Source organism: Astatotilapia calliptera, chromosome 17, assembly GCF_900246225.1.
Source record: "Astatotilapia calliptera chromosome 17, fAstCal1.2, whole genome shotgun sequence".
Lineage (NCBI taxonomy): Eukaryota > Metazoa > Chordata > Actinopteri > Cichliformes > Cichlidae > Astatotilapia > Astatotilapia calliptera.
The window spans coordinates 5,420,980-5,447,406 of record NC_039318.1 but is presented as its reverse complement, the minus strand read 5'-3'; the positions used below and the strand labels follow the sequence as shown (position 1 = coordinate 5,447,406).

At 40.4% G+C, this 26,427-nt stretch overlaps 1 protein-coding gene across 1 annotated transcript; it reads right to left on the bottom strand.

The window, feature by feature from the left end:
* Positions 1 to 15,626: 15,626 nt before the first annotated feature.
* On the bottom strand, positions 15,627 to 25,556 carry LOC113009018 (alanine aminotransferase 2-like). The gene is made up of 11 exons (XM_026147044.1): positions 25,069 to 25,556; positions 24,399 to 24,488; positions 24,207 to 24,315; positions 23,982 to 24,118; positions 22,815 to 23,058; positions 22,486 to 22,565; positions 20,224 to 20,360; positions 19,531 to 19,693; positions 18,451 to 18,606; positions 17,766 to 17,878; positions 15,627 to 16,885 (listed from the first exon to the last, which is right to left on the bottom strand). The coding sequence occupies exons 1-11, from the start codon at positions 25,165 to 25,167 to the stop codon at positions 16,795 to 16,797; spliced, it is 1,419 nt and encodes a 472-aa protein (XP_026002829.1). The 5' UTR covers positions 25,168 to 25,556; the 3' UTR covers positions 15,627 to 16,794.
* Positions 25,557 to 26,427: the final 871 nt, after the last annotated feature.

The window sequence follows — 26,427 nt, the reverse complement described above, 5'->3', positions numbered from 1 at the left end:
AGCTAGAGTATTTGGAGAGAACCCATGTAGAAATGGGAGGAACAGCCAAACTCCACAGAAAGGTGTCAGATTGTTACATAAGGCTGATATGAAAAAAAGGTTCTCTGAATGCACAGCACAAACAGTACTGTTAAATCCGACAGATCATTTTTAACTTCTGCACTCAAGACAGACAATATCTAGTATCTGGTCAATACCTGCAGAAAGCTATTGCCTCACCCATGAGCTGAACACAGTCTTAGCTCTCATGACAAGTGGAGAAAACACATTTTGACAACATGAATTTATTTAAAAAAAAAAAAAATCCAGATGACAGCATTGCTATTGCTTAGTAGAGCTGTCATGAGGATTTTTTTTAGCTTAAAACTGAGGACAAATGTTTTAATAAACAATCACTTAGATGCTCTATGTTCAACTTTATATACAAAACTAGATTAAAACTACAGATTAAAAATGTAATGTTTGCTACTTTCTTGGACAGACACACACAGTGTCCTCTGTAGCACCTACAGATAACTAATCACCATGGCAACCAAATAGAGCCTCATTTCCTTCTCAGCTTCACCTCATTTAAGAATAACAATCATGCTACAGCATCACTTTGTGCCCCCATGTAGTGCCATACCTAGCAGTTGATCACATATTCTGGTATTTGTCTTGCTGTGATCTGCTCTGTCTGCTATCCAGCAAGGTGTAACTGCTTACAGAGGTAATTAATGGCAACAAGCAGGACGCTTTATGACGTGCAAAGTTGCTTTTGATAGCATGCATAAATAAGCAGTAAACTGCTGCTCACCACTGAGTCTGTTTAAAACAATTAATGAATGAGCCAATGGAGGAGATTAAAAACGGCTGCAGTCTGCACTCGAACATCCGCCTAATCATTGTTCATTGATTCCTGTCCAAGACTAAAGGAGGACAATAAATGATGTGTAAAATTGTAACATTAAATGACTGTTAATGTTACAATTTTGCTGGTAGCTCTTTTGCTGCTCTGGTTCGGTCTCCACCTATTCACAAGGGAAAATATTTGAGTCTGGGTCTGGTGATGGACAGTGACACTTAAAGGGACCCGTCAAATGACGTAAATAAATTCACAGTTATTTTCAGCTGTGTTACATAAAAATCTGACTGTTTTTACCACAAAGGCATCTCTTAACATAAGGTTTAAAGTTCCAGCGTTTTCTCATCTCAGATAGTAATAGAAGACCATTTTGTCATGTTACAGGCAAGGTGTTGTTTGCACAGGGACCCTGAGTACAAAATTAACCACCAAGAGAGAACATTCAGATTTTAGAGGACTTCAAAACCCACATGAGAAAGCTAGAAGCTATTTCCGTTTTCGTTTTCCTATTTCCATTATGTTTTGCAGCGTTTTTCTTATTGCTGGTGTTTTCTTAAGTTGCAGTCCGTTTGGCCTCTCAGGGCCACCGTAAGATAGACTGAGTACTGATTTGATTTGCTAATTTACCTAAAAACAACCTTGATCACTAGTTGATTCAACAGCTTGACATTTTGTGTTCATAAAGACAAATGTTGCTTCCAGTAATACAGTAGCTATCAGTAATGTTATTTGACATTATCCATGTCTGAAAAATAAAGGTTTTTAGACTGTATTCTTTCATTCAGTATTAGATAACAAAAAGCAACAGTGCTGCAAATTGCTCAGCTTTATTGCCCTCAGTGTATATAACTAATTTAATACAAGGAGGAATGATGGCTGTATGTCCTCCCAGTGTCTGGTCCCCTGTGAAGGATGACGACTTGATGATTCAGCCACTGTCCAGAGCATGCGAGGGAGATGGTGTGGGCGTACACAGTGTTTACTTCCGTTAATTTGGACTTTAGGCAGGTAGGCAGACAACCAGAATCACATCAGTCTGCTTAATCGGACTGAATGAAGTCCTGGTTTCTGTTTTAAGCATTTGTAACAACCACTTTCTAAGCTGTGTATATTCTACAGATCATTTCCAGTATCACATAATGTCACTATGACGCACTAAACACAACAGAAACTGAGCCCTGAGCCCTGAGGAGGATAATTTTTCAACCACAACAGCCACAGTCTCACCCACCCACCCCCAGTCTTTTATTCACACACACACAGACACACGCATCACAGCAGCAGCAACAATAGCCTGTCTCCAGTCTCCAGGCTGGCAAAGTAAAGGAATGGAAATGTATCAAGCCTAAAACATCTCCAGGGAGACATTGTGTGAAAGAGACACTACTTCACTTAGAAGAAATGCCACACAAGCTGATGACAAACGCAGAGTGGCTACTTATAGTAATAGAAAGCTGGGTGCTGCAGACCTCTGAGGCTCTTTGCTAATTATGCAAGTCAAAGCATTAGATCAATGACTTCAGGTAGCTTCAAATTATTATGTACCTTTATTAAAGGTGTTAACAGGGGAGAAAGTACACTGGTAGTAAATGTAAATGAAAGAAAGGAACTTTGCAGTCCACATCAAGGAAAAATGATAAAATAGCATATAATAACATATATAACATAAGGAGGCTTCAAAGACGATCATAACACAATTAGAAATTTAACTGATCTGTTCTTGTTGCATAGGTTTTAAAATTACCATTTTGAATTTTGATCTTAAAAGTCACTAAAAAAAGAAAATTTTAGTGTCATTTAAGGTCAAAGATGACATTCATATTAGAGGTCACTATCTTTTTATAATCTGAATTACCAACTGAACCACCAGCACAACTCCTGAAGAATTAAAACACCAACGATTTTTAAAAACACTCCTCTTCAGTGTCTCTGCCTCTGCATCACTGTCCTCACCATCATCTGCAGATTCCCTAAATAAACCCATTCTCTTAGCATACATTGTAGCTATAGTCAAAAAATTGTATTAACTAAGTATCAGGTCATTTGAGTTCTGGTGTGGGGAGGCTGACCCACCAGAAAAATTCCAGCCCCTCAGAAAGAATTTTAGTTCTCTGCATTGCCCCATCTCCACATCCCTTTCTTTGTTCTGACAGGATTAAGTATACCTGCAGGAAATATGAACAACATGCTAACTGTCTAACCCCTGACCCCGTCCTGCTTATTCAGTGTCACTCATCCCCATATATCTTGTACCTGCCAAATCCCCCTGGAGTCTCACCAGCTGGTATCTCTTACTCTTCTAGTAAATACCTTACATCGCCTGCTGGTATTCACCAGCTTCGGCTAAAACATTAAAAGAAGATAGAGCCAGGAAATGTAGATTCTCTATTTTGCACATTACATTTTTGATGACAGGCAAATATACATACAAATAGACATTTGTAGAGTAATAAAACATGTGCCCTAAATAAAAGCATTATGTGTAATAATGTATGCAAAAAGACATGGACCAGAGCCCTCAAAGAAGGCATCCATGGCAACACTGTGTCAAGCATCGCTTCTCAGAAGCTGTGAGATGTGAACATCCATAATCTCAACATGAGCTGAAACACTTTCAAACATCTTACTGCCTTGAATAGGTGGAATTAGCTCATCACATACAGAAACAGATTTAGTGAAGATTACAAATGCTCTTCTTCTGATAGTGGACTCTTATCTGTGCTTCTCCTACTAGACCTCAGTGCAGCGTTGAGTACTGCTGACCATATTTTAATTACAGAGAATGGAGCATGTGGTAGGTAAGTAAGGTAAAGCGCTGCAGTGGTTTGAATCATATCTATGGAAAAGACTCCAATTTGTCCACATAAATTGAGAGTCCTCTTCACACAGAGGAGTTACAAAAGGAAATTTTCCTTTTCCTGAAAGGGTGTTGTTTGATTGTTTGGGTTTCCTCTCTATTTTTCTATGGTCTTTACATTATAAAATGCCTTATAATATAAAGTGCCTTGAGACAACTGTTGTTGTGATTTGGCGCTATAAAAAAACTGAACTGAAATATCACTGTGTTATCTTAAATGATGTTTAAGGGGGAAACTATATTTCATGACCCAGTGACGCGCCCACAGAAACCACAACAGAAACATATGATAATTTAAATTCATTACTAAATAAAAAGTCATTAACAGATTTTTTCCCCCCTAACATTAGTGCAGCCTGATACTCCTGTTGATGTTTCCCGGTAATTATCTTCTTGATATTAAACCTGGTGGTATTGTACAGTGTTACACAATGGCGAGCTATAAAGAGTTAATCAGTGCAGCAGCTACTGCAGAATGGTCATGAAATGATTTTGCATAGATTGTACCATCTTTCCAACAATCTTACTGCAAGAGCTGAGTTATAGGGTCATAGAAATAAATTACATCCAAAAAGGCCAATAAAAAGTGAGTCACACAGCATCAGTACTGCTATGAAAATCTATTCCAACACAGGCTGTGAAAATAAAAATAAACACATTATCTTAACCAGTAAAGACATATTTTATTGATAAGTATATACAGAATATGCAGTGTTGACTATCAATGTTAAGTGGACATTTTTGTGAGAAGATGTTAAAATAATGTCAGCATTCTTTTTAAAGTATGTGATTTTAAAAAAGTTTGGTTTTAAAAAAAAAAATTATCTTATATCTTATGAATGTTGCCAATCAACATGCCTGTGATTGTGTTCACACACACACATGATAAGACCACCATGCAAACCAAACACGTGCATTACATTATGTTTGGTGTTTCACATCCTCGACCCACTCATTACATGTTCACACGTTCAGGAAAATAAACAAAGGAGGGCTTTCAAGAGGTCACTTTTGTGTGTTCTCAATGCATGTGTGTGAAATGTGTCTGCTCTGTCTATTAAAGCTGGCGCCAGCGTTCACATCCGCCTCTGTAATGATGGATGATACAGGCACTAGTGATCATGAGTCTCTGAAGACTGTAGACTTGTTATCATTATCCACATTGGACTTTTCTCTCCAATAAGCCATGTGTAACTTATTCTGCAAAATATAAAAATAAACTGAGTGTGTTGAGAAAGTGCAAGGAGTACTTTAAAGAGCTAAGGAATGAAGAAAATGAAAGAGCAAGGAGGACAGACGAAGGACAGTTATTAATTCAGGAAGTGCAGAGGATCTGTAAGGAAGTGAGGGCAGATATGAAGAGGATGAAGAGAGGAAAGGCTGTTGGTCCAGATAACATACCTGTGTACAGTAGGTGTGGAGCTGTCAAGGAGAGAGTGCAGTGGACTGTTGAACCAGATTGTTTAACACAGTCTTGGAGAGTGAGAGGGTGCCTGTGGAATGAAGAAGTTTACTGGTATCAATATTCAAGAACGTGGGTGATGTGCAGAGCTGAAGTAACTACAAAGGGATAAAGCTGATGAACCATAACATGAAGCCATGGGAAGGAGTTGTTGAAGCTTTCTTAAGAAGAGAGGTGATGATCAGCGAGCAGCAGAACAGCTCGAAGCAGAGAAAGAGCACTACAGATGTGATGTTTGTTTTAAGAGCATTTTGCTAAATACTGATTGTTTCTTATATAGCACTTTCTGCTCTACCTGAACATTCAAAGTCTTTTATACAACTGGCCTTATTCACACAACCACCTTTTACTATGACAAATGAGAGCAACTTGGGGTTGGAGTAGCCAGGGTTTACAAACCTTCCAATTAGTTAGATTAGAAGGCAGTCTTCATTTTAAGGACAAACCCTTCTTTAGAGCATCATACATGCACTTACCATTTTACTGTATATATTGAAGATTTAAAATATTGGGGGATATATCTATCTATCTTCATCATTATTTTTTTAATTAGCTATCATTAGTTATTATCATAATAATAGTAATCTGTACTGTCAAACAGAGTTCAAAGAAAAGAAAAACAAATACATGTGAGACTGGAGAAATGAGGAGAATGAAAGCAAGCAGTTCATCTCATCAGATCTGTTTTGCAATCATCACAACAGCTTGTGAGCTCCTGCTGTAACTCCTTGCGGAACGAACACACCTCCACTTCGAGCAGATTTAGTTTGGGCCTGCATGCTCACTCTTGTCACCTTCTGTTATTATATTGCGTTTACAGTCAGGTGCATCAGATGTGCTGCACTGTATGTGTGTTACTAGTATCATGTCTGCAGTGGAAATGCAGGCAGGCAGGCTGAACAGGCGGCAGATGGCCAAACAAACAGACAATTGGTGGTGGAGATTGGATTAATACAAGGATCTAATTACATTTGAGAAACCAGAGAAAACACGTAAGGAAAAATTAAAAGTGGCATCCAAATGATGCCTGGGTTTCATAGCAACCTTGGCACAAACACAAGAAGTCTGAAGTTTACAACAAAAGCTCTTTGGTGGTTGTCACAGTAATTAGGGCTTAAACAAAAAAGACTATTTTTAGTAATCGTCTGTCAATAAAATCTCTGGAATCTCTCATAAACCAAAGGGTCTGAAGTGGCCCTCCAGGCCAACAATATTGATCTCTTTATAAAAGATTCAGTTAAGTGTAGACATGTATTAATTAAAAAGCATTCATTAGGTAATAAATTCAGTTATTGATTCTGTGGTGCTACAGATATATCTTCTTTCCTGTTGTGAAAGTGTCAAAAAAAATATATACATCTCAATAAAAAAAAATAGATTTTCTCTATACAGTTAATTGTTTATCTTCAGTTGACTTTTGGTTTTTTGCATCTAAAAAGAACAGTTGTTCTAAACACTTGTATGTAATTACATGTTGAGTGTAAGCCAGGATCTTAGTATGTGGAGACTTACGCTCTGTTATATTTTCAGCCATATTGGAGGAACAGTTCGCAAACTGTAATATTTATGTTTCAGTTTGCATGCATAAGGCAAGAGGTGTATTTCTGTGTGAACTGTACATATGAGTTGTATTGGTCTTGATATTCTTCAACTCTGATCAAGAAAGACAATTAGCTTAATTCCCTAGCTCTTTTTACATGTCCACAGTTGCCACTAGTCTACAAAGCACCACACTAAGGTGAGAAACTATTTGATTAATCATTCAATTTTGGGTAAAAATGGCTTGCAGTGTATTCAGTGTAATACCATTATAAAATAGAAAACAAATGTACACTAATATCCTTCTTTTGGTTTTTAATTGTGAGATCTATGTGTGAATAGAACTAAACATGATGAATGTTTAATTTCTCACCTTGTTTTTTCTTTCCAGTAAAGCTGAAGACTGAATTTCTGTGAAGCCTCTCTGTGGTTTCCCTGGGTGATGGAGGCTAGATGGAGGCAGCAGGATTTTAGGAGGGCTGTGGGGCTTTACTTTTGAGGAATAAGCCCTCTCTCTTCTCTCCCCTGAGCAACTGGAGTGGAATAATTACATAGCATGTGCAAAACTGAACCGGGACAATAAATGGTCCTTGTGAAAGAATAGACTGGGTGGTAAGGAGAGACATGAAGCAGAGAAAAAAGAAAGATGGCTGCCAGATCATTTGGGTAACTGTGGAGACCTGCACAGCAGTCATCACATTATTTACAACTGAGAATTTAATGCATCGTTCAGTAATGAGCAGCCAGCCAATGGCCTGTGATCTGAAGCTCAGTTATTCACTCACTGGGCTGAACTCCAGGCAGAAAAAAGCTGGAGGAGTCCCTCCGGATGGAAACAAAGCCAGCTCCCATTGCTATTTTTCACTTTATTCTTTTGCAGTCAAGTGTAATTCATTATGTGTGTCTGTAAAATGCATGTGACATCAGTATTTCTCATATACTGCCCTAAGTGTGTGTGTGTGTGTGTGTGTGTGTGTGTGTGTGTGTGTGTGTGTGTGTGTGTGTGTGTGTGTGTGTACATATATATCTATACATCTCTCTCTATATATAGAGAGAGATATCTCTCTCTCTATATATATATATATGTATATATATATAAAAAAAACACCCAGCACGCCCTTGCGGGCGGTTTATCCTTCAAGCTCGGGTCCTCTACCAGAGGCCTGGGAGCTTGAGGGTCCTGCGCAGTATCTTAGCTGTTCCCAGGACTGCGCTCTTCTGGACAGAGATCTCCGATGTTGTTCCCGGGATCTGCTGGAGCCACTCGCCTAGCTTGGGAGTCACCGCACCTAGTGCTCCGATTACCACGGGGACCACCGTTACCTTCACCCTCCACATCCTCTCGAGCTCTTCTCTGAGCCCTTGGTATTTCTCCAGCTTCTCGTGTTCGTAGTGATCGATGTAGCGGTTCCGAATGACAGCAATATCAGGAAGAAGGAATATATATATATATATATATAAAAACAACACCCAGCACGCCCCTGCGGGCGGTTTATCCTTCAAGCTCGGGTCCTCTACCAGAGGCCTGGGAGCTTGAGGGTCCTTGTCCATGTTGTACGCCACATCCTCATTGAGTTCCTGATGAAGGCTCTTAGGGTCCCATTGAGTCATAGGCCTTCTTGTAATCAATCCAGGCAGTGCACAGGTTGGTCAGTCTGGTCTTGCAGTCTCGGCTGACTGTTCTGTCTACCAGTAGCTGGTGTTTTGCGCCTCTGGTATTCTTGCCAATTCCTTTCTGTGTCCCGCTCATGTATTGACCCATGTGCCTGTTCATCTTAGCCAATATGATGCCTGACAGGAGCTTCCATGTAGTACTGAGGCAGGTTATTGGTCGGTAGTTGGAGGGGACCGGTCCCTTCTTGGGGTCCTTGGGGATCAGGACCGTCCGGCCTTCGGTTAGCCATTCCGGGTGTCTCTCGTTAACTAACAGCTGGTTCATTTGTGCTGCCAGACGCTCGTGGAGTCAGCTTCTTCAGCCAGTAGGCGTGAACCATGTCAGGCGGTAGGCGTGAACCACCTGGTGCTGTCCAACTCTTCATACTGGAGACCCTTTCTTGGATATCTGCCACTGTGATGCTTACTGGACCCTGTTCAGGGAGGTCGCTGTGGTCTGCCCTCAGATCCACTAGCCACTGAGCATTGCCGTTATGGGTTGCGTCCTTCTCCCATATGCTCTTCCAGTATTGCTCCGTCTCCAGCCTTGGTGGTGCTGTTCACTTATTGTTCCCTTGCCACTGAGAGTACACCTTTGCTGGTTCTGTGGAGAACAGCTGGTTTATTCTCCTGCCTTCTATCTCTCTGGTGTACCTCCTCAAGCGGCTGGCCAAGGCTGTGAGTCTTTGCTTGGCAGTTTCCAAGGCCTCAGGTATGGACAGCTTGCTGTATTTCTTAGGCACCTTATTTGTCGCACCTTTCTGCAACTCCGTTAGTTGGCTAACCTCCCTCCGTGCTACTTTGATCTTGCCCTCTAGCCTCCTTCTCCATGGAGGGTACTGCCCCTTGTCGCTGTTCAACTTGTAGCCAAGCATCTCACTGATCACTGCTGCCGTATTGTAGATCAGCTTGTTAGTGTCGGTAATCGTGGTTGTAGGTATTGCCCATAGTGCTGCATTAACATCATCTAGCAGACCTTCTGAGGGTACTTCACGTAATCTTGGTAACCGGCTACGGGGGATCCAGGTTTCAAGCTTGGCCATGATCCTATTTTTCAGGTCAGTTCCCCTCGCACTCAACGATCCTTCTCCTATCGCACTTGGGGCTATGTACCCAATCTCGGGTGGGGGTGATGATATCTTCCCCCTGACCTGGCGTCCTGACTCCTCCTTGCCGTAGCATTTGTGTTATACCTCGTCAATCTCTAGCTGTGAGAGCAGTCCCTTCTTTCGAATGTTGGAACACTGAGCTACTAGTTGTTTCGCCGTCATTGTGGATGTTGGGTATCGAAGAATCCATAGGTCCCTCATCCTATTCATGTAGCCCCTTCCGCCGGGGTTACTTGCGTAGTAGCATTCCAATAACGCCCTGTTTTCGTCTCTTGCCCACCGATGCCTTCTTGTTCCAGTAGCCCACTTTTCGTCAGGGTGCCCTGGTTCCTCAACACCTGACGCGGACCTTGTTGATCCGGGCGACGTCCGAGCCGGCATGCCTTCATATTTATCTGTCTCGCTCATGTCTGCGGTAGGCTTGCTTAGCATAGGGGGTCTAGCCTTAGGACCCTTACTGGATACAGACGCCCCAGGCAGGAATCAAACTTGCGATCCTCTGTTCCTCTGTTCCAAAGGCGTGTAGTCTAACCACTACGCTATCCAGCTGCTGGTAGCAGAGGATGGACCGTGAGATTCTATATATATATACATATATATATGTATATATATGTATATATATATATATGTATATATATATATATATATATATATAGAATCTCACGGTTCGGATCGGATCATGGTTTTAAGTCACGGATCGGATCAATTTTCGGATCAGCAAAAATAGAAAAAAAAAGACCAAAATTTGACTCGCCATTTACGTATTTAAGTATTTTTTGCCTATTAAAAAACATTCAACTGAAGACTCATTCCATGTACTTATTGTCACGAATCGCTGTGCGGCAGGCAGGAGTAGGACCCAAAATGCAGGACTCACAGGCACGAGGGAATGAACTCAAAACTCAGCTTTATTTGCTGGCAGAACAAATATACAAACTAAACTAAACTGGGAAACCACAAACTAAGAACTCACAGAGAGACACAGGGAGATCCACACAGCATGAGGGACGACGTCACGCTGAACAGAGGGAGACGCAGACAGAAATACACAGAGGGTTAACGAGGAAAGTGGGAACACACGGGGAACACAGGTGACACTGATAATCATAACGAGACAGGGCGGGGTGAACTGAACATGACATGTACGGGCGTGAGAGTCACAAAGTAAACAGGAAGTGCACAGAGGTTCAGACAGGAGGAGAGAGAGAGCACGGGAAAAACACAGACATAACGGGCTGGGAAAACATGAAACAACCACAAAGGGAGACGAGGGCTCATAAATACATAGAGGGCACACAGGGGGAAGAGAGAGCACGGGGAGAACTTAGACATAATGGGCAGGGGAAACATGGAATAAAACATAAGGAGAGACGAGGGCTCACAGATACACAGAGGGGCACACAGGGGGTAAAAGCCATGAAGGGAAAACACTTAGGGAACAACACAACAGGGCAACTCAGAAAACATGGCCTAAGCAAGGAACAAAATACAAACATACAAGAAAACTAAGAACACTGGGCCAACATGGCCCAGGACCATGACACTTATATAAAAACAAATTAAGGTGCGTGCAATATGGACATTATGGATCATGCTGGGCATCCTCTGCATCCTCTGCACACGGCCAAAAACAACCAGAGGAGTCTGTTCAGTGACAGGTTGCTTCTCCCAAAGTCAAGGACCAGTAGACTTAAAAAGTCCTTTGTCCCACACGCTATCAAACTGTTTAACTCCTCGCTGGAGGGGAGAGGGAAGGAAAACTGGGACAAAGGAGGGGGGAACAAGTAAGCTGTAGTGCCTTTTCACTGTGCAATAGTTTTTGTTAATATCCAACGGTGTAATAGACTCACAAAACTTGAAATGTGCCGTTCCCTTGTATTCTTATTCCTATTTATTCTATTTATCCCTTTTGTATTCTCTGTATTTATATATGTGTATATATGGTATATTTCTGCTCACATTCTGCAACTTCTGTCAGTGCTGTGCTACTGGAAACTGAATTTCCCGGAGGAACCCATCTGAGGGATAAATAAAGTTTAATCTAATCTAATGTAATCTATAGGGCAGTACAGGGCTTTGTATCTATCACTCGCTGTGATATAATGAGCGGTCACGGTCACGTGGCTTTCCGTTGCCCTGGAGGTCCACCCATTTGTAGTTAGAGCAACAGAAGACGCCTGCACCAGTTCAGCCATAACTTTAAACTTTTCCTGCTCATACATGCTTGGAACGATCTTGTCACACTGAAGTGGACGCGCAACGAGATATCATAGCATGGCTTAAGCACGTTCATCCAGAGCGTTCTCACTCCCGAGGCGTAACATGTCGACGTTTTGTCACGTCCCGCGGCGTTCCTGAGGAACGCGAAAGGAGACCTTCGGCGTTCTTATGGTACGCGGCGGGTTATGGCTGGAATCCAGTGCAATGACGCTCCCGCGGTAGTAGACGTTCCAGCCCTGTATTCCAGCCCTAAACCTAACCTTATCCCTAGCCCTGACCATAACCTTATTCCTGACCTTATCCAGGACTTTAATGATGTTAAATAGCGTGTTTCTAAGCGATTTGAAGAAAAAGAGCGAACATGTGTAGGTTCAGTCCAGACGGTTCTCATATTTCCTCTTTTTCCGAGGTCGTCATTTAGGAACGTGGTGGGTAGCCGAAAACGTAATATGGTGACGATTTGTCACCTAGCGTAAAATGTTACGCTTTGGGAGTGAGAACGGGTTGGTTCATCACAGTTTAAACCTCTTGTTTTACACAACGGAATACGGCCTCCCATCTGCAGCTAAACACCCCAATAGCTTTAGCCCGGTCGGATTGGGCAGCAAAAGGCTGCTTAAATGCCGCAAACTCATTTATATATATGTATATATTTAAATATATATATATATATATATATATATATATATATATATATATATATAGATCTACAGATATCTATATCTATCTCTGTCTATCTATAGATCTATATAGATCTATGGATCTATAGATAGATGATGGAAGGTGTTGGAAGTAGTTTTAACAGTTTATGGCTCAGGTGACTGGAGTGTTTGATGATCCTCCCAGCTTTCCTCGGGCACCGCTTCCTGTAGATGTCCTGGAGGGAGGGAAGTTCACTTCCAATTATCCTTTCGGCACACCAGACCACTCTCTGGAGAGCTTTGCGGTTGTAAGCGGTGCTGTTGCTATACCTGGTGGTGATGCATCCAGTGAGGATGCTCTCAATGGCATAGCGGTAGAAGGTCCTGAGGATGCGGGGACTCATGCTGAATCTTTTCAGTCTCCTGAGAAAGAAGAGGCATTGCTGCACCTTCTTCACTGTATTGTTTATGTGTACTGACCATGTAAGATCCTCCGCCAGATGTACACCTAGAAAAGAGAAGCTACTCACTCTCTCCACAGCACTGCTGTTGATAGTGATGGGGGTGTGTGCTTCTCTGCACCCTCAGAAGTCCACTATCAACTCTGTTGTTTTTGTGACGTTGAGGGTGAGATGGTTGTCTCGGCACCAGTATGTCAGGGTGCTGACCTCCTCCTTGTAAGACCCACCACTGTAGTGTTGTCCGCATACCTTACAATGATGTTGGAGTTGCTTGTGTCTGTGCAGTTATAGGTGTAGAGTGAGTACAGGAGAGGGCTCAGTACACACACCTGTGGGGCACCAGTGTTCATTATGACGGGATACGAGGTGATGCTGCCCAGACTGACCGCTTGGAATCTGTCAGACAGGACGTTAAGGATCCAGCTGCACAGAGAGCTCGTCAGAGCTGCCTAGATCTTGCCTTTTCCTGTCCAGCTTCGAGGGAACGATGGTATTGAATGCTGAGCTGTAATCGGCAAACAGCATTCTCACATACATGTCTCTGTTCTCCAGGTGCGAGAGGGCAGTATGCAGTGGCAGGGCTATGGTGTCATCAGTGGACCTGTTGTGGCAGTAAGCAAATTGTAGAGGGTCCAGTGAGTCGGGTAGTGCAGAGCAGATGAAGTGAATGTGAATGGCCAAAATGCAATGGTAGGTGTGTGTGGCTGGAGTTCTTTCTCTCTACCATCACCAAGAGATTGTTAATATGATAAAAGAGATCAGAAATTGTTCAGTAAATTACATTTTTTTGGCATGGCTTTAAGAATATTTGTAGACTGAAACCCTGAAAACAATCACTGAAAATTATATTCAGTCCTTAAGTCGAAAGCTTGTTACACTGTGGGATTTTGGCCTGTCTAAAAACCAAAGTTGTATCCCAGGGAAAAATTTAGAATCCCTGCAAATTTCAAACACTGACTTTGTAGATCAATGAGATCATTGCATTACTGTATCTAGGGAGCTGGAGCAAGATGGATGTACTGTATGAACAATCTGACAAAACAGGATGAAAACACATTGAAGAATTATAGTATCTTTGGTCACAGCTCCAAAACGGTGGTTCGGTGTTATGTAGTGAGAGATGTTCAATATTGGTAATTTCACAAATTAAGAATGATCACAAAATGTGATTCCAGTTTTAACATACGCCTACTAACAAACAAGCAACAGAAATGCACAGGCTGTTCAGAAGCTTGCTTGCACGATGTGTCCTCCAGCTGTTATGATAATGGAGCCAAAGACCATGTAGAATGAAAACGGATAGCTTAGGAATCGTAGCAGTGTGTTTCAGGCTGTGATACAGTGCGTGTTATCATTGTCTTTGTGTCTTACCCAAGTTTAGTCCATTTGCAACTTGGAAATAAATTTTAAGATTTCTGATATTTCCCTTTTTGTTTCCGCCTTAAAGTGGATACATGAGTTCAACTGACACTTTTCACATGTGGAGGAAAATACATTTATAACTGATATGAAGAGAGGACACTGATAATACACAGACAGATAAAACAGAGATGAAAGCACAGACCAACCACCCTCCTCCAAGTATCTGCTTATTTTGTTGCTGCTGGTCAGCAGCAGCAGCCACCAACCACCTACAGGCAAAGTAGCACATTTAAAGGAAAAGCTGACAATGACTCCTGGTGGTGACCAGGAGTCATGTTTTCAGTTTTTCTTCTAATGATGTTTTTTTGGATTGAATTTAGAAAATATATTTGGTTTTTATAGTTATCTTGAACAAAACAGAAATCATCACATTGTTTGGAGCAATTTTCCCAAAAAGATTTTTATGAAAACACACATGGAGAAAATAAAAACATTAAAAAGTATAATTTAACAAATAAACACTTGGGTCAGTGACTGAAAAGTAATGATAAAGTTTAAGATGTTACTATTTCAAAATAAAATCTCCACCACAATCAAACATTACAGTGAAGTGAATACATTTGAAGAAAGACTGAAGTAGCTGTAACCTGTGACACAAAGGTGTACATTTGATAGTATGCAAGAAATCAAAACCTTTGCCTGTTATACTAAAAGTACAAAATGTAATTGTGAATAAAGAAAAAATGTTCCCAGATCATTTTCACTTCACTAAAATGTTTCAGCTTAAATGAACTTCTGCATTTGCTGTGTATATGATTGAGTTACAGACCACTGGGCACAAACGTTTGATGGGTCCTAGCTCCTTACATGACTACTGCTTTCTTACACTGTCAATCCAAATACTGACGTCATTACTCTGGTCCAATCATCTTCTCGCTTGCCTTCTTTGAGCCAATTAGCCTCTGCTTTGCATGGTTTAAATTGGTGCTCTCCACCATTCTTCCTTTCAGACTCCTCCCCATTGCTATCTCAGACACAGAGGAGTTCTGTCCTACCTCAATGAAAATACAAACTTCCTCGATCTAAATGACACAAAGTAAAGTTTGGGAGGGTTTAGGCTCCCAGTGAGCAGAGGGTAATTCAATATAAATCCATCTACTTACCAAGTTTACACTGGGACATGTGTCTTTTTTTATTCTGTTTTTTGTAACAGTGGTGATTTGAGTGTAAAAAAATATGAATTAATGAAATTTAGTTTAAGGTGGGACACAAAGATCATGTAGTGACTTAGCCATTCATGGAGATGCAACAATGTACAGTGTTGTGAAAAAGTACTTGTCCCCTTCTTTTCCTCATTTTTTGTGATTTTGTCACAAAAATGACACGAGTAAGTACAAAATGTAGTTTTTTATGTTGATGGTTGATGATGATTTAATTTATTAAGGGAAAAAAGCTATCCAAACCTAACTGGCCATGTGTGAAAAAGTAATTGCCAGTGCCATCCTTGGCATAAAGAACTGCAATTAAGTGTGATAACCAGTAATGAGTCTTTCACATGGCTGTGGAGGAATTTTGGCCCACTCATTGAAGAATTGTTTTAATTTAACCACAATGGAGTGTTTTTGAGCATGAATGTCCTGTTTAAGGTCATGCCAAATCCTCTCAATCAGATTCAAGTCCAGATTGTGACTAGACCACTCCAAGACCTTTGTTTTGTTGTTTTAGCTATTCAGTGGGAAGTTTGCTGTTGTGTTTTGGATCATTGACCTGCTTCCTAAGTTGTGTGTACTTGAGCTTCAGAACACGAATTGTTGGCCACACAGTCCTTCAGGATTTTCTGGTATAGAGCAAAATTCATGGTGTGGCACTGTTTTTTACTTCAAGTCATGTTTCTCTATTGCTATTGCTTTATGCTATTATGCGTTTTAAACTAAACTACAGTGTAGTTTAACTAAACTAAACTACACTGTAGTTTAGTTTAGTTAAGGTTAAACTAAACTAAACTTTAGCCCATCCTGGAAGACGGCAACAACCAGTTTACTGCCAACACTTACTTATCACTCATGCTTTCGCTTATGTCCAGATCTGTCCTGCTTCCACGGCATCTCCACACCAGACTAGCAGCTATTTATAAACACAATATTCTCAAAACATTTTGGGAATTTTTACTTTTACACAAAGTGATCACTAAAAATCTTAGTGTTTTAATTACCAACAGTTTAACTTCAGTGTAATCAACCAAAATCAGTTACTGCAGAGTGGTGGGGCTGCTTTCAAGGGCTCCCTTAATCACACGGATTTGCCACATATTTGTTTTGGATTTTTTTTTAACATTTATTTTTATCCCAAATGCCCCACTGACACAGCCCTCAAGAGATCTGTGGTTCCTCCCGGGACTGCGTCAGGGGGCTTTTGCTTGTTAGGGAAAGGTGTGAAAGGGAGAGTGGCTAAACTGCTGGTGCAGAGTATCAGTGCATAATCTGGTTAAAATGACAGATTAAGGTTTAAAGAGATCTCTATCTATACAGTAGTATTCACAGTTGATTTTATGTACAGTAACTACATTATTGGTTACATTGTGCTGCAAAGGAAGCAACAGCATTATTATTAAAAGGTGTTTCCTTCATTCTGTTGTTGACATTTTTATCAGGCAAGTTTTTCCAGCAGGCGATGGTGGAAAGAACGAAGGCGTGCCAAGATCTCCTCCAGAGTGGAAGGAGGAGTCAAAATACACAGCCTGAGAGAGAAGGAAAAAGAAACACACCAACACAACATTAACATATACTACCTTGAAAAAGAACAGTCACATGAAAACTACTTACATTTTTAATGTGTTTAGATCACCAAGCATTTGACCTTTGGAATAGTGCCTGCATTTGCTCGATTTTACCAATTTTAAATATATACAACGAAACTAAATAGAGCCCTACATTTCATAAAGTTACAAATAAAGGATCCAGATTGTGTGCTAATTATTAGAACCTAATTATTAGTATCTGATTAACTAGTACTTATATAGCATTTCTTGCACTTGCTCTAACTGAGCACTAGAAGCACTTTATTACAAGACATGTTTCCCTATTCACACACATTCATATAATGCTTTAATCTGTACTAAAGTGTTAGCCAGTAAACGTGGCTTCACAGAAAGATCTGTGAAACTGGTTTATTTTATTATATGTCTTTGTGTTGTTTCTGTGCTGCTAACCAACCAGGCTAGCAATAGCTGACAACTCTGTAATATGGCCACTTCTGGCTTTAAAAAACAACAACAACACAGTTAGGGACTTGAATGTTAATATTGAGGCTTCAGAAACCAAAGAGTGACAGTTCGTGGGTTAACTTAATCTTTTACATACAGTTTGCTATTTAAGATTTTTCAAAAACCTCTTTAAATAATGCGGTAGGAATGAGAATGCAATTCCAATAAAATTAAGCAATTAGCAATCAAAAAAGACCCAAGTAAAAATGTTAATGAGATAATGGTCAGCACAACAGCATCAGCAAACTGTTTATTTTGTCTACAAATCATTCTCTACATTTTTTCACAAAATCACACATTTAGGGGACTAAGGGCTAATTAAAGATCTGACTAGAAACATAAAATAAAATTTTACCTGATGTGATAGTTTTTATCTTCCTGTCCATTCTCACAACCTGCCCCCACACAAATACCCTCTTCTCTCAGCAACCTCTGACAGTAAAGCACATCCGCCTTCACTTCCAGCCTCTGAAATTAAAGACAGTAAAACATTGTATCAATTTATGATTTTCACTGTTACATAAAAATGCAAGCAATTAAATGCTGGATTTTTAATGTTAACAATTTTTTTTACTCATATATACTGCTCAAAAAATGAAGGGAACACTTGAAAAATCCTAACTTTTCCTGACTGAAATCCTTACTTTTGGTAAGATTATAAATCTCGCTCATCCAAGTTGTGGGAGACGAAAAAATGCTTCTCCCGCTAAATTGATTCTTTCATTCACCCAAGTGACAGAAGAAGTGACTTGGGTGAGATCCAAGTGAAGAGAGACCTTTTTTTCTTCAGCGTGCATTTATGTTCCCAAACTGGGAAGTCTAATGTGATGTGGGGCAGTTTATAAGTTAATATAAACTGCAGTGGGCTTTTATTTTGACATTATTTTAATCTTAAAAGCAAAGCTGTAAAAACATACTGGATTAAATTTTACCCCTGAAATTTAAAAAAGTAGGAATGTAAAGTTCCCTGAAATCGAATTTAAAAAAAAAACAGGCACACAATCAGAATAACATCCATATTTTTATCTTTGAAATCTCACCTTAGCCTCCTCTACGATGTGAGGTGGCAAGTGTACCCGGGGATAAAGAAAGAGTCCTGCCATTGATGGCTGACAGCTCATCCCTTCTACTCTATTCAGAAACTCACACGCCCGTTTAGCATTCTGGGAAAGAGTATCCTCAATATGATGAATCTCCTTTAAGAATAAAATAAATATTACTGTAGGCTGGGGAGCTCCTTGAAAAACACTCATTTACTCAACTGCAGTTTTATTCAACATATTGTATCTCATATCCTCTTGGATGCTATGGCTCACTGGGTCATGCTGACGCTGCACCAATGCTGTAAATATTCACAAGACTTTGGATTCACCTAACAGAGTATATCAGGGAAAGGAACAATCCCCCTGCCAGTTTAACAGTTCAAGTGTTATGGTAATGGTAAATGGCCTGCATTTGTATAGCGCTTTTCTAGTCCATAGGACCCCAAAGCGCTTTACACTACATTCCACCCATTCACACACACATTCACACACTGGCGATAGCAAGCTACATTGTAGCCACAGTTGCCCTGGGGCGCACTGACAGAGGCGAGGCTGCCGGACACTGGCGCCACCGGGTCCTCTGACCACCACCAGTAGGCAAACACGGGGTTAGTATCTTGCCCAAGGATATTTGGCATGCAGCCAGGGTGCAGCCTGGGATCGAACTACCGACCTTCTGATTAGTGGCTGACCTGCTCTGCCACCTGAGCTACAGCCACCCTCAAACACCCTTATTGGGATGTTTACATGCCTACATGCATTGAGTTGCTGCTATGTGATTGGCTGATTAGATATTTGCATTAATAGCTGAGTCGGTGTACCTTATAAAGCATCTGCTAAATGTACCATGACAACATGTAATGTGGATGCTGCGGCTTATGATGATAAACCAACAGCAAATCTAATTTCTCTGCAGTTTCCTTTAGTTTTGTGAATGTGTTTATCCTTGTTAAGCTCCTTATTGCATTTTTCCTACAGCATAACTGTTTTGTCTCCATGATTACACTTTAATACAATGCATTTACCAGAGATCCTTTTTGATTAAATAAAGACGTTACCATAGGACAGTCCCCTTACCTGTGTGTATGAGTTATAGGAAGAATCTTCAGGTCTAGGTGGATTAACACTAAGTTCCAGTGCCAGCTGTGGTAACACTGAAGCGCTGGAAATGACAGTTAAGTACTTTTTCACTGCTGGGTCAATGTTGATTACCTCCATATACCCTCCTCTCAGACCACCCCTAAACAAAGCAAATGCAGAGTTTAATAAACAGCATTGATTAACACTGATGAATGCTCTATCATTCAGGAAAGGAAATTCCAAAAGGTTAATTGTATTGATCTGGACATTGTATTTTCAGAGGCAGAGAAAACGCTTCTCGAACTCATTCCAGTGACTCCTTCAGTCACTCAAACCAGTGACTGACTAGGATGAGTGACAGAATCAACTTTGTAGGGTGTTCTTATATTTCCATCAGCAGTCGATTTGTATATTAAAAATGGACCCTATCGAGATGTCAACCACTTTTATGCTCTGAAGCTTTAAGAAAAAGTCAATTTTAGAGTTATTATATTTGAAGGCAAAAGTGATCATATTTAGACATGAGTGTTCATTTATCAACTAACAGTAGCAAGCTTGGTTAGAAAGTCCATAAACTGTACAAGTACATAGATATCTGTGAAATAGAGCTAACTAATAAGGACATTGGGATAATAGGGACAATGACTAACACATGTTGAGGTTAGACATTGATCATTGAATGACACTCACTCTCCTATGTGGGCTGTGGAAATTGAATGGAAAGACACCAGCTCCATTGTCTCAGCATACATTTTACCCATCTCAGACAGCACTTTCTTGTAGGAAATAAATTCTTTGTCCTGGCCGTACACACTATCCTGGTGCACCTAGACAGTACAAGTGAACATCAAAAGAAAAAGTGAAAAGTGAAAACCTGCACAACTCCTCCAAAGGGCAAGGGCTAAACTAAAACAATGAGGTTTTATGATATTTGAATTACTACGTGCTGACCTCGAGCTGCTTTTATAATAGCCCTCTGCTTTCTGACCTTGGAACTATGATCTTGAAGGATTACATACTAAAATTGTGTATTTTATTGTCTTTACCCATATGGTTGGAGAAGAATTTGCTTATGTGTGATTTTCTGAAACATTATAGCATCATTGTGGTAATAAAAACTGTTGTATAGCTCTCTCCATGCCCTTTTTAATATGACATATTACTTAACATGGTTTCTTGAAGTCAACCTTGGATGCTAACAATGAAAGTTTGAAGACAATCAGTTCCCTCATCTGCAAATGGTTACTGGACTTCCTGACCAACCGCCCCCAACATGTCCGGCTGGATAACCGCTGCTCATCTACCATCACAATGAACACCGGTGTACCACAAGGCTGTGTGATGAGCCCTTTCCTCTACTCCCTCTTCACCCACGACTGCAGACCTGCTGATGGTTCCAACACCATCATTAAGTTTGCAGATGACACCACGGTGATTGGCCTCATCAGTGACAACGATGAGGCCGCCTACAGGGAGGAGGTGGATCGTCTGGCTGAGTGGTGCGACACAAACAACCTGCTGCTTAACACCGAGAAGACCAAGGAGCTCATCGTGGACTACAGGAGGAATGCTGACCCACATCCACCCATCCACATTAAGGGGACGGCTGTGGAGCGTGTGAGCAGCTTCAAGTTCCTGGGAGTCCACATCTCCGAGGATCTCACCTGGACGACCAACTGCTCCAAGCTGGTCAAGAAGGCTCACCAGCGCCTCTTCTTCTTGAGGACTCTGAGGAAGAACCACCTGTCCTCAGACATCCTGGTGAACTTCTATCGCTGCACCATCGAGAGCATCCTGACCAACTGTATAACAGTCTGGTACGGGAACTGCTCTGCCTCGGACCGGAAGGTGTTGCAGAGGGTCGTGAAAACTGCCCAGCGCATCGCCGGAGCACCACTTCCTGCCATAAAAGACATCTACAGGAAGCGGTGTCTGAAAAGGGCTGGGAAAATCATCAAAGACCCCAGTCACCCATCACATGGACTCTTCACCCTCCTGCCCTCTGGGAGGCGCCACAGGAGCCTCCGGACTAAGACCACCAGGTACCGGAACAGCTTCTTCCCCACAGCTGTCAGACTCCTGAACTCTGCCTCCTGACATCTGACCCACGTTAACTCATGGACTGAACATACACACACACACACACACAATGGACAACTGTACCCTCAAACACACAATAATAACATGGAGTGAACCACCACTCACAACCACTAGCACTTTATATAGCCTCTGTAGAAATTATCCACACCCTCACTTACCTTAACTGCACTACTGTATAGCCCTGTGTAAACAATCATTCTGTACATACGATAATTTTTAACCCTACAACTGTTTACAACTTGCATAGTTCCCATTTCTGTATAGCTGTATATCTCAGATTCCTGTAAAGTTATTTATTTCATATTCTGTATAGTTTTTCATATTTATATCCTGTCCATATCCTGTCCATAGCTTGTACTCACTACAGCCTGTACATACTTATAGTTATAGAATATTCACAACATACTTCATACCGTGTACATTATAACATAATAGACCCATTTCTGTAATATACTTACATATCTATATTATTGCTAATATATATTGTAATATATCTATATCACTAAGCACTTCTGGGTGGATGCAAACTGCATTTCGTTGCCCTGTACCTGTGCATGTGCAATGACAATAAAGTTGAATTCTATTCTATTCTATTCTATTCTAAAAAAAATTGTGGGTAATATAAGTTTGTTTTGTTTTTTTTTACATATTTTTATATTTGGTTTCACTTGATTTTCACAAACATTAAGTCAGCTCGAGCTGTTACTGGTAGCTACCATCACACAAACTTTGTACATGATATTTTGAAAACTGTGGAGGTTAGACTGCTAAAAAACAGGCAGGCAAAAACAGCCAGACTGATGATGTACTCTTTCTCTTTGAGGGGAGAGTAAACGTTATGCTTGTGGTCACCTCTTCAGCCAGTATGATGAGGCCATTGGTAGCAGCAAAGTGAATCACCTTCTCAATAGTTTCTCTGTCTTGCACGTAACCTACCAGGGGAAAAGTCACATTATTGAATGAGCTTCTATGAAGTAGCTGTAAACCACAAATCCACATGTGCAGTGCAAACAGCTAGAAAGAGACTCACATTTTAGTTTTTATTTAACTCTTAGGCTTTAAGACAGTTGACCTCTTAGCATGATATAGTTTTAAAAAGAGGACGAGGATTCTCTTAACGTATACACGAATATAGAATAGATCAAAAGCTGTGCAGGATGTACCAACAATGGGCTGCTCACCTGTAGGTTTTCCTGGGTTGCTGATGTATATGGCTTTGGGCTCACAGTGGACTCTTCCAGCCTCTAAAGCTCTATGCAGCTCATCCAGGTTTACAGCCCAGCCTTGTTCTTCAAAAAGACGGTATGGAACCAGTGCCAGCCCAGTCATGTCCAGCAGCATGGGCAGAGTATGTGGACAGGGCATGGGGGTCAGCACACCTGTCTGAGTTTTGCCCTCTCCGCTGGTAAGCAGGTTCAAAAACACCTATAGTGCAAAAATTATGTTGTTTTTGTCATAATAATAATAATAATAATAATAATAATAATAATAATAATAATAGATGAAAATAGTGGGTAGTTTTGTGCATGATCAAAAGATGTGGTTGCAGCAAAGTGGTGAATTCACAGTAAGGAATGGTGTGGGACTGATACACAGTGGCGGTGGTGCTCATGGTCAGTGTTCGGTTACATCAAGCATAGCAGAGATTAATTTTAATTTAAGCTGAAGAGAGTTGATTACAGCTTAGACTCATTCACTCAAGTCCTCCTTTATGCCAGTTATATACTATGATAAAGACACTGTTAGTGTAGGAAATAGAAATCAGTCTAAATAGCTGGGGGGTTTTTTGTTTTTCATTCACTGCTTGTATCCTAGATACAGATTCAAGCTAAGTACATTTGTATTCTCGTGTGCTGATATTTTTATATTAAGATACCAGCAGGTTCAGTTACCTTTGTATAAAAATAGATGGTAGAATTGTCCTTCAAGGAGCTACCTTTTACTTTCTTACTCTGAGTACATTTCAGAGTCTGCACTTGTTCGCTTCTGCAACTTCTTAAGTGAAGAAGTTGCAGAAGTACGTTAACTTTTACTGCATTTTACTTTTCCTTTTTCTTGGCTTTGCCAAGTGGTTACATTTCTGGTGGTTACAAGTTAAAGGAATGGTTGGCCTGCGTCTCACAATCAGGATTTAAAGTGTCTGTCAGAGTCCAGAGAATAAGAATGATTTGCTAAGAAACACACCACATCACTCACAGATTACATCTGGTGGAACACCTTTCCAAGAATTGGCCAATTTTTAAGCATTTCTTAAGTAACTAATTATACAAAGCAGAAAGATATAGCTTTATTTAAAAAAGAAAACAAAAAGAAACCTTCATTAAAATGTTCAGTATAAAGTGTCACACCGACAAACTCTTCTGTAATCCAGTAGTTAAGATAATGTCTTCTGGATGAGAAGGCACGCCACCATCTCGCCTTGTGATAAATTCAGAAATGCTTTTCTGGACTTGTGGTAAACCACCGGAGGTTGTGGAGTATGAACCTGTCACAGGCAAAGTGATTAGACTGGCCAGCAGAAGCATTTATACTCACTTTGTGCATTGCTTGCAGATATAATTGTTTTTTCTCACCCACACTCCCTCCAGAACACATGTCCAGAAGCTTCTGTGCCCTTTGCCTGACATCCAGAGGAAGGCTTTTTTCTTTGAGGAGCTCAGGGTACAGACACACTGCCATAACCTAAGAAAGCAATCAGAAAGTGATGTGCTCAGGTTGACAGAGAAGTGCAGGTAAAATTCACAGATGATACATAAAACACCAACCTGGCGAATAAATGAGATAGGTGGCATTCCTGCCTTGTGTGGATCACCTGAGCTGACATCAATCACACTCTTGAAGGGTTTTTTTACACTCTGGAAAAATACGTCAGTGTTTATCAATATTGACCGTTTTTTAAATTGACAGCTAAATTCTATCTATGCCAATCATGTACTTATCTCTTTAACCCTTTGACATTTGGTTTTCCCTTGGCTAATTTAAACTATATAGAGATAGAGAATGAATTCAATATTAACCATATATGACATAACCATAGCTTATACTTGTGGTTAAAAATGTACACTCATCCTCATCCATTTCCTTGACGTGGAGGTCAAGGAAATGCTGGCCTTTTTTTTTTGAATAAGTAGAAGAATAAGAGAGCACAAGGGAAAAAATAGTCTGATCTGTGGCCTTAATATTTATTTGGTTTTCAGACATTTCATTTGTAGTAACTATCAAGTTACTATATATATGTATATATATATATATATATATATATATATATATATATATATATATATATATACACCACAGGTGGATATAATCCTTTGACAAAAGAGGATAAGCTGCAGATGTGTGGTTGACCAAATTGAATGACTACTATTTACTATTACACTGCTAACAATGACTCATAATTTATACTGTCTCTCAACTTCTTTACAGCTGACTCACCTGTGCAATCTGCTCTGAGATGCATGCTGCTAGACCCTGCAGGTTCACTGGGGCTCGGATCCCACGCACCCTGGGATTCACGTCCTGCACAGTGCTCATCTCTCCTGATTCAACTGTCTAACTGATCAAGGTCCAGTGAGAGGCCTGGAAATACACTCAGGAGGCGGGTACTTTGTAATTAGAATACCCGCCTCCTGATGAGTCTGGTCTTTAAGAGAAGACGGTGTCAGATTATTCAGCACCTTTTAAATTCAGATTTAGAAAAGAGCAAATGAGGAGAAACTAATACGGAAGAAATATACTCTTTCCTTCAAAGTTGCTGCTGACTGGTACACTCCAGGCTAATCACAGTTTGCCAGTGGTAACGCAATAGTGTTATCTGATTATATCTGAAGTTTTTGTGCCTTAATTGTTAAACTGCCTTTAATATCTGAAATTGTCCATATGACTTTTTCAACTGTGACACTTTTTGTATAAATAAAGCTTAAAAATGAATTTTACATACTTGGATATCAGCATATGTTTGAATCGGAATCCTTTGTAGTTTTTCTGCAGTCTGTTCATTTTGTTCGCTTTTAAATGTTTACCAGAGAAGTCTACTATTCTTAGAACTTGAACTTGTTCGTTTAAGACTTTTCCTACTTTAAAAACAAAAGAAATGTTTTAACCTTGTGACAAGCAGCACAGTCTGGAGTTTAAATATAAAACTAACTGCTTGTTACTGACTGACATAATGGGCCTTAAGTTCAAAAGTATAATCATACAGCAAAATAAGATCTTTTATTATTCCTTGGTGTAATAACGTTTTAAAGAGTTAGTACAAGCAGATATTGTCATGCCTTTTTAAAAAACTGAGTATATTTTAATCTGGGAGTATTTCCTGTAATTATATCTATTGTCGCTCTATGAATTATGTTAACTTTGCAGCTTTCTTCTTGTTTGATGGCAGATACTCCCTTCACCCTGGCCAAAAAGCCTAAAATGACCAAAGAAAAGTGGGAAACAGCTAAACATGAGAGGTTTTTAGACAAAATTGGTGTTTTTTTTCCATTGATTAAGCACTTTTTCCAGCCAAGAGTGATACCATATATGCCCTATAGCTGCAGAAAAGGCTAACATTGTTATCTTTTTACAAAAAAAACCAGCTAAACATAAGAGGTTTTTGGACAAAGTGTGTGTTCTCCATTCTTTAAGCACCGGTTCGAGCACCAGTTCGAGCACCGTTTAAGCACCGGCACCATTTCAAAAGTACCGGTTTGGTACTGGTATTGGATAAAACCTAAACGATACCCATCCCTAGTGCTCAGTGTGTCTGGTTTTGCTTCCCCTTGTCTCATTAGGTCTGATTCATCCCAGCTC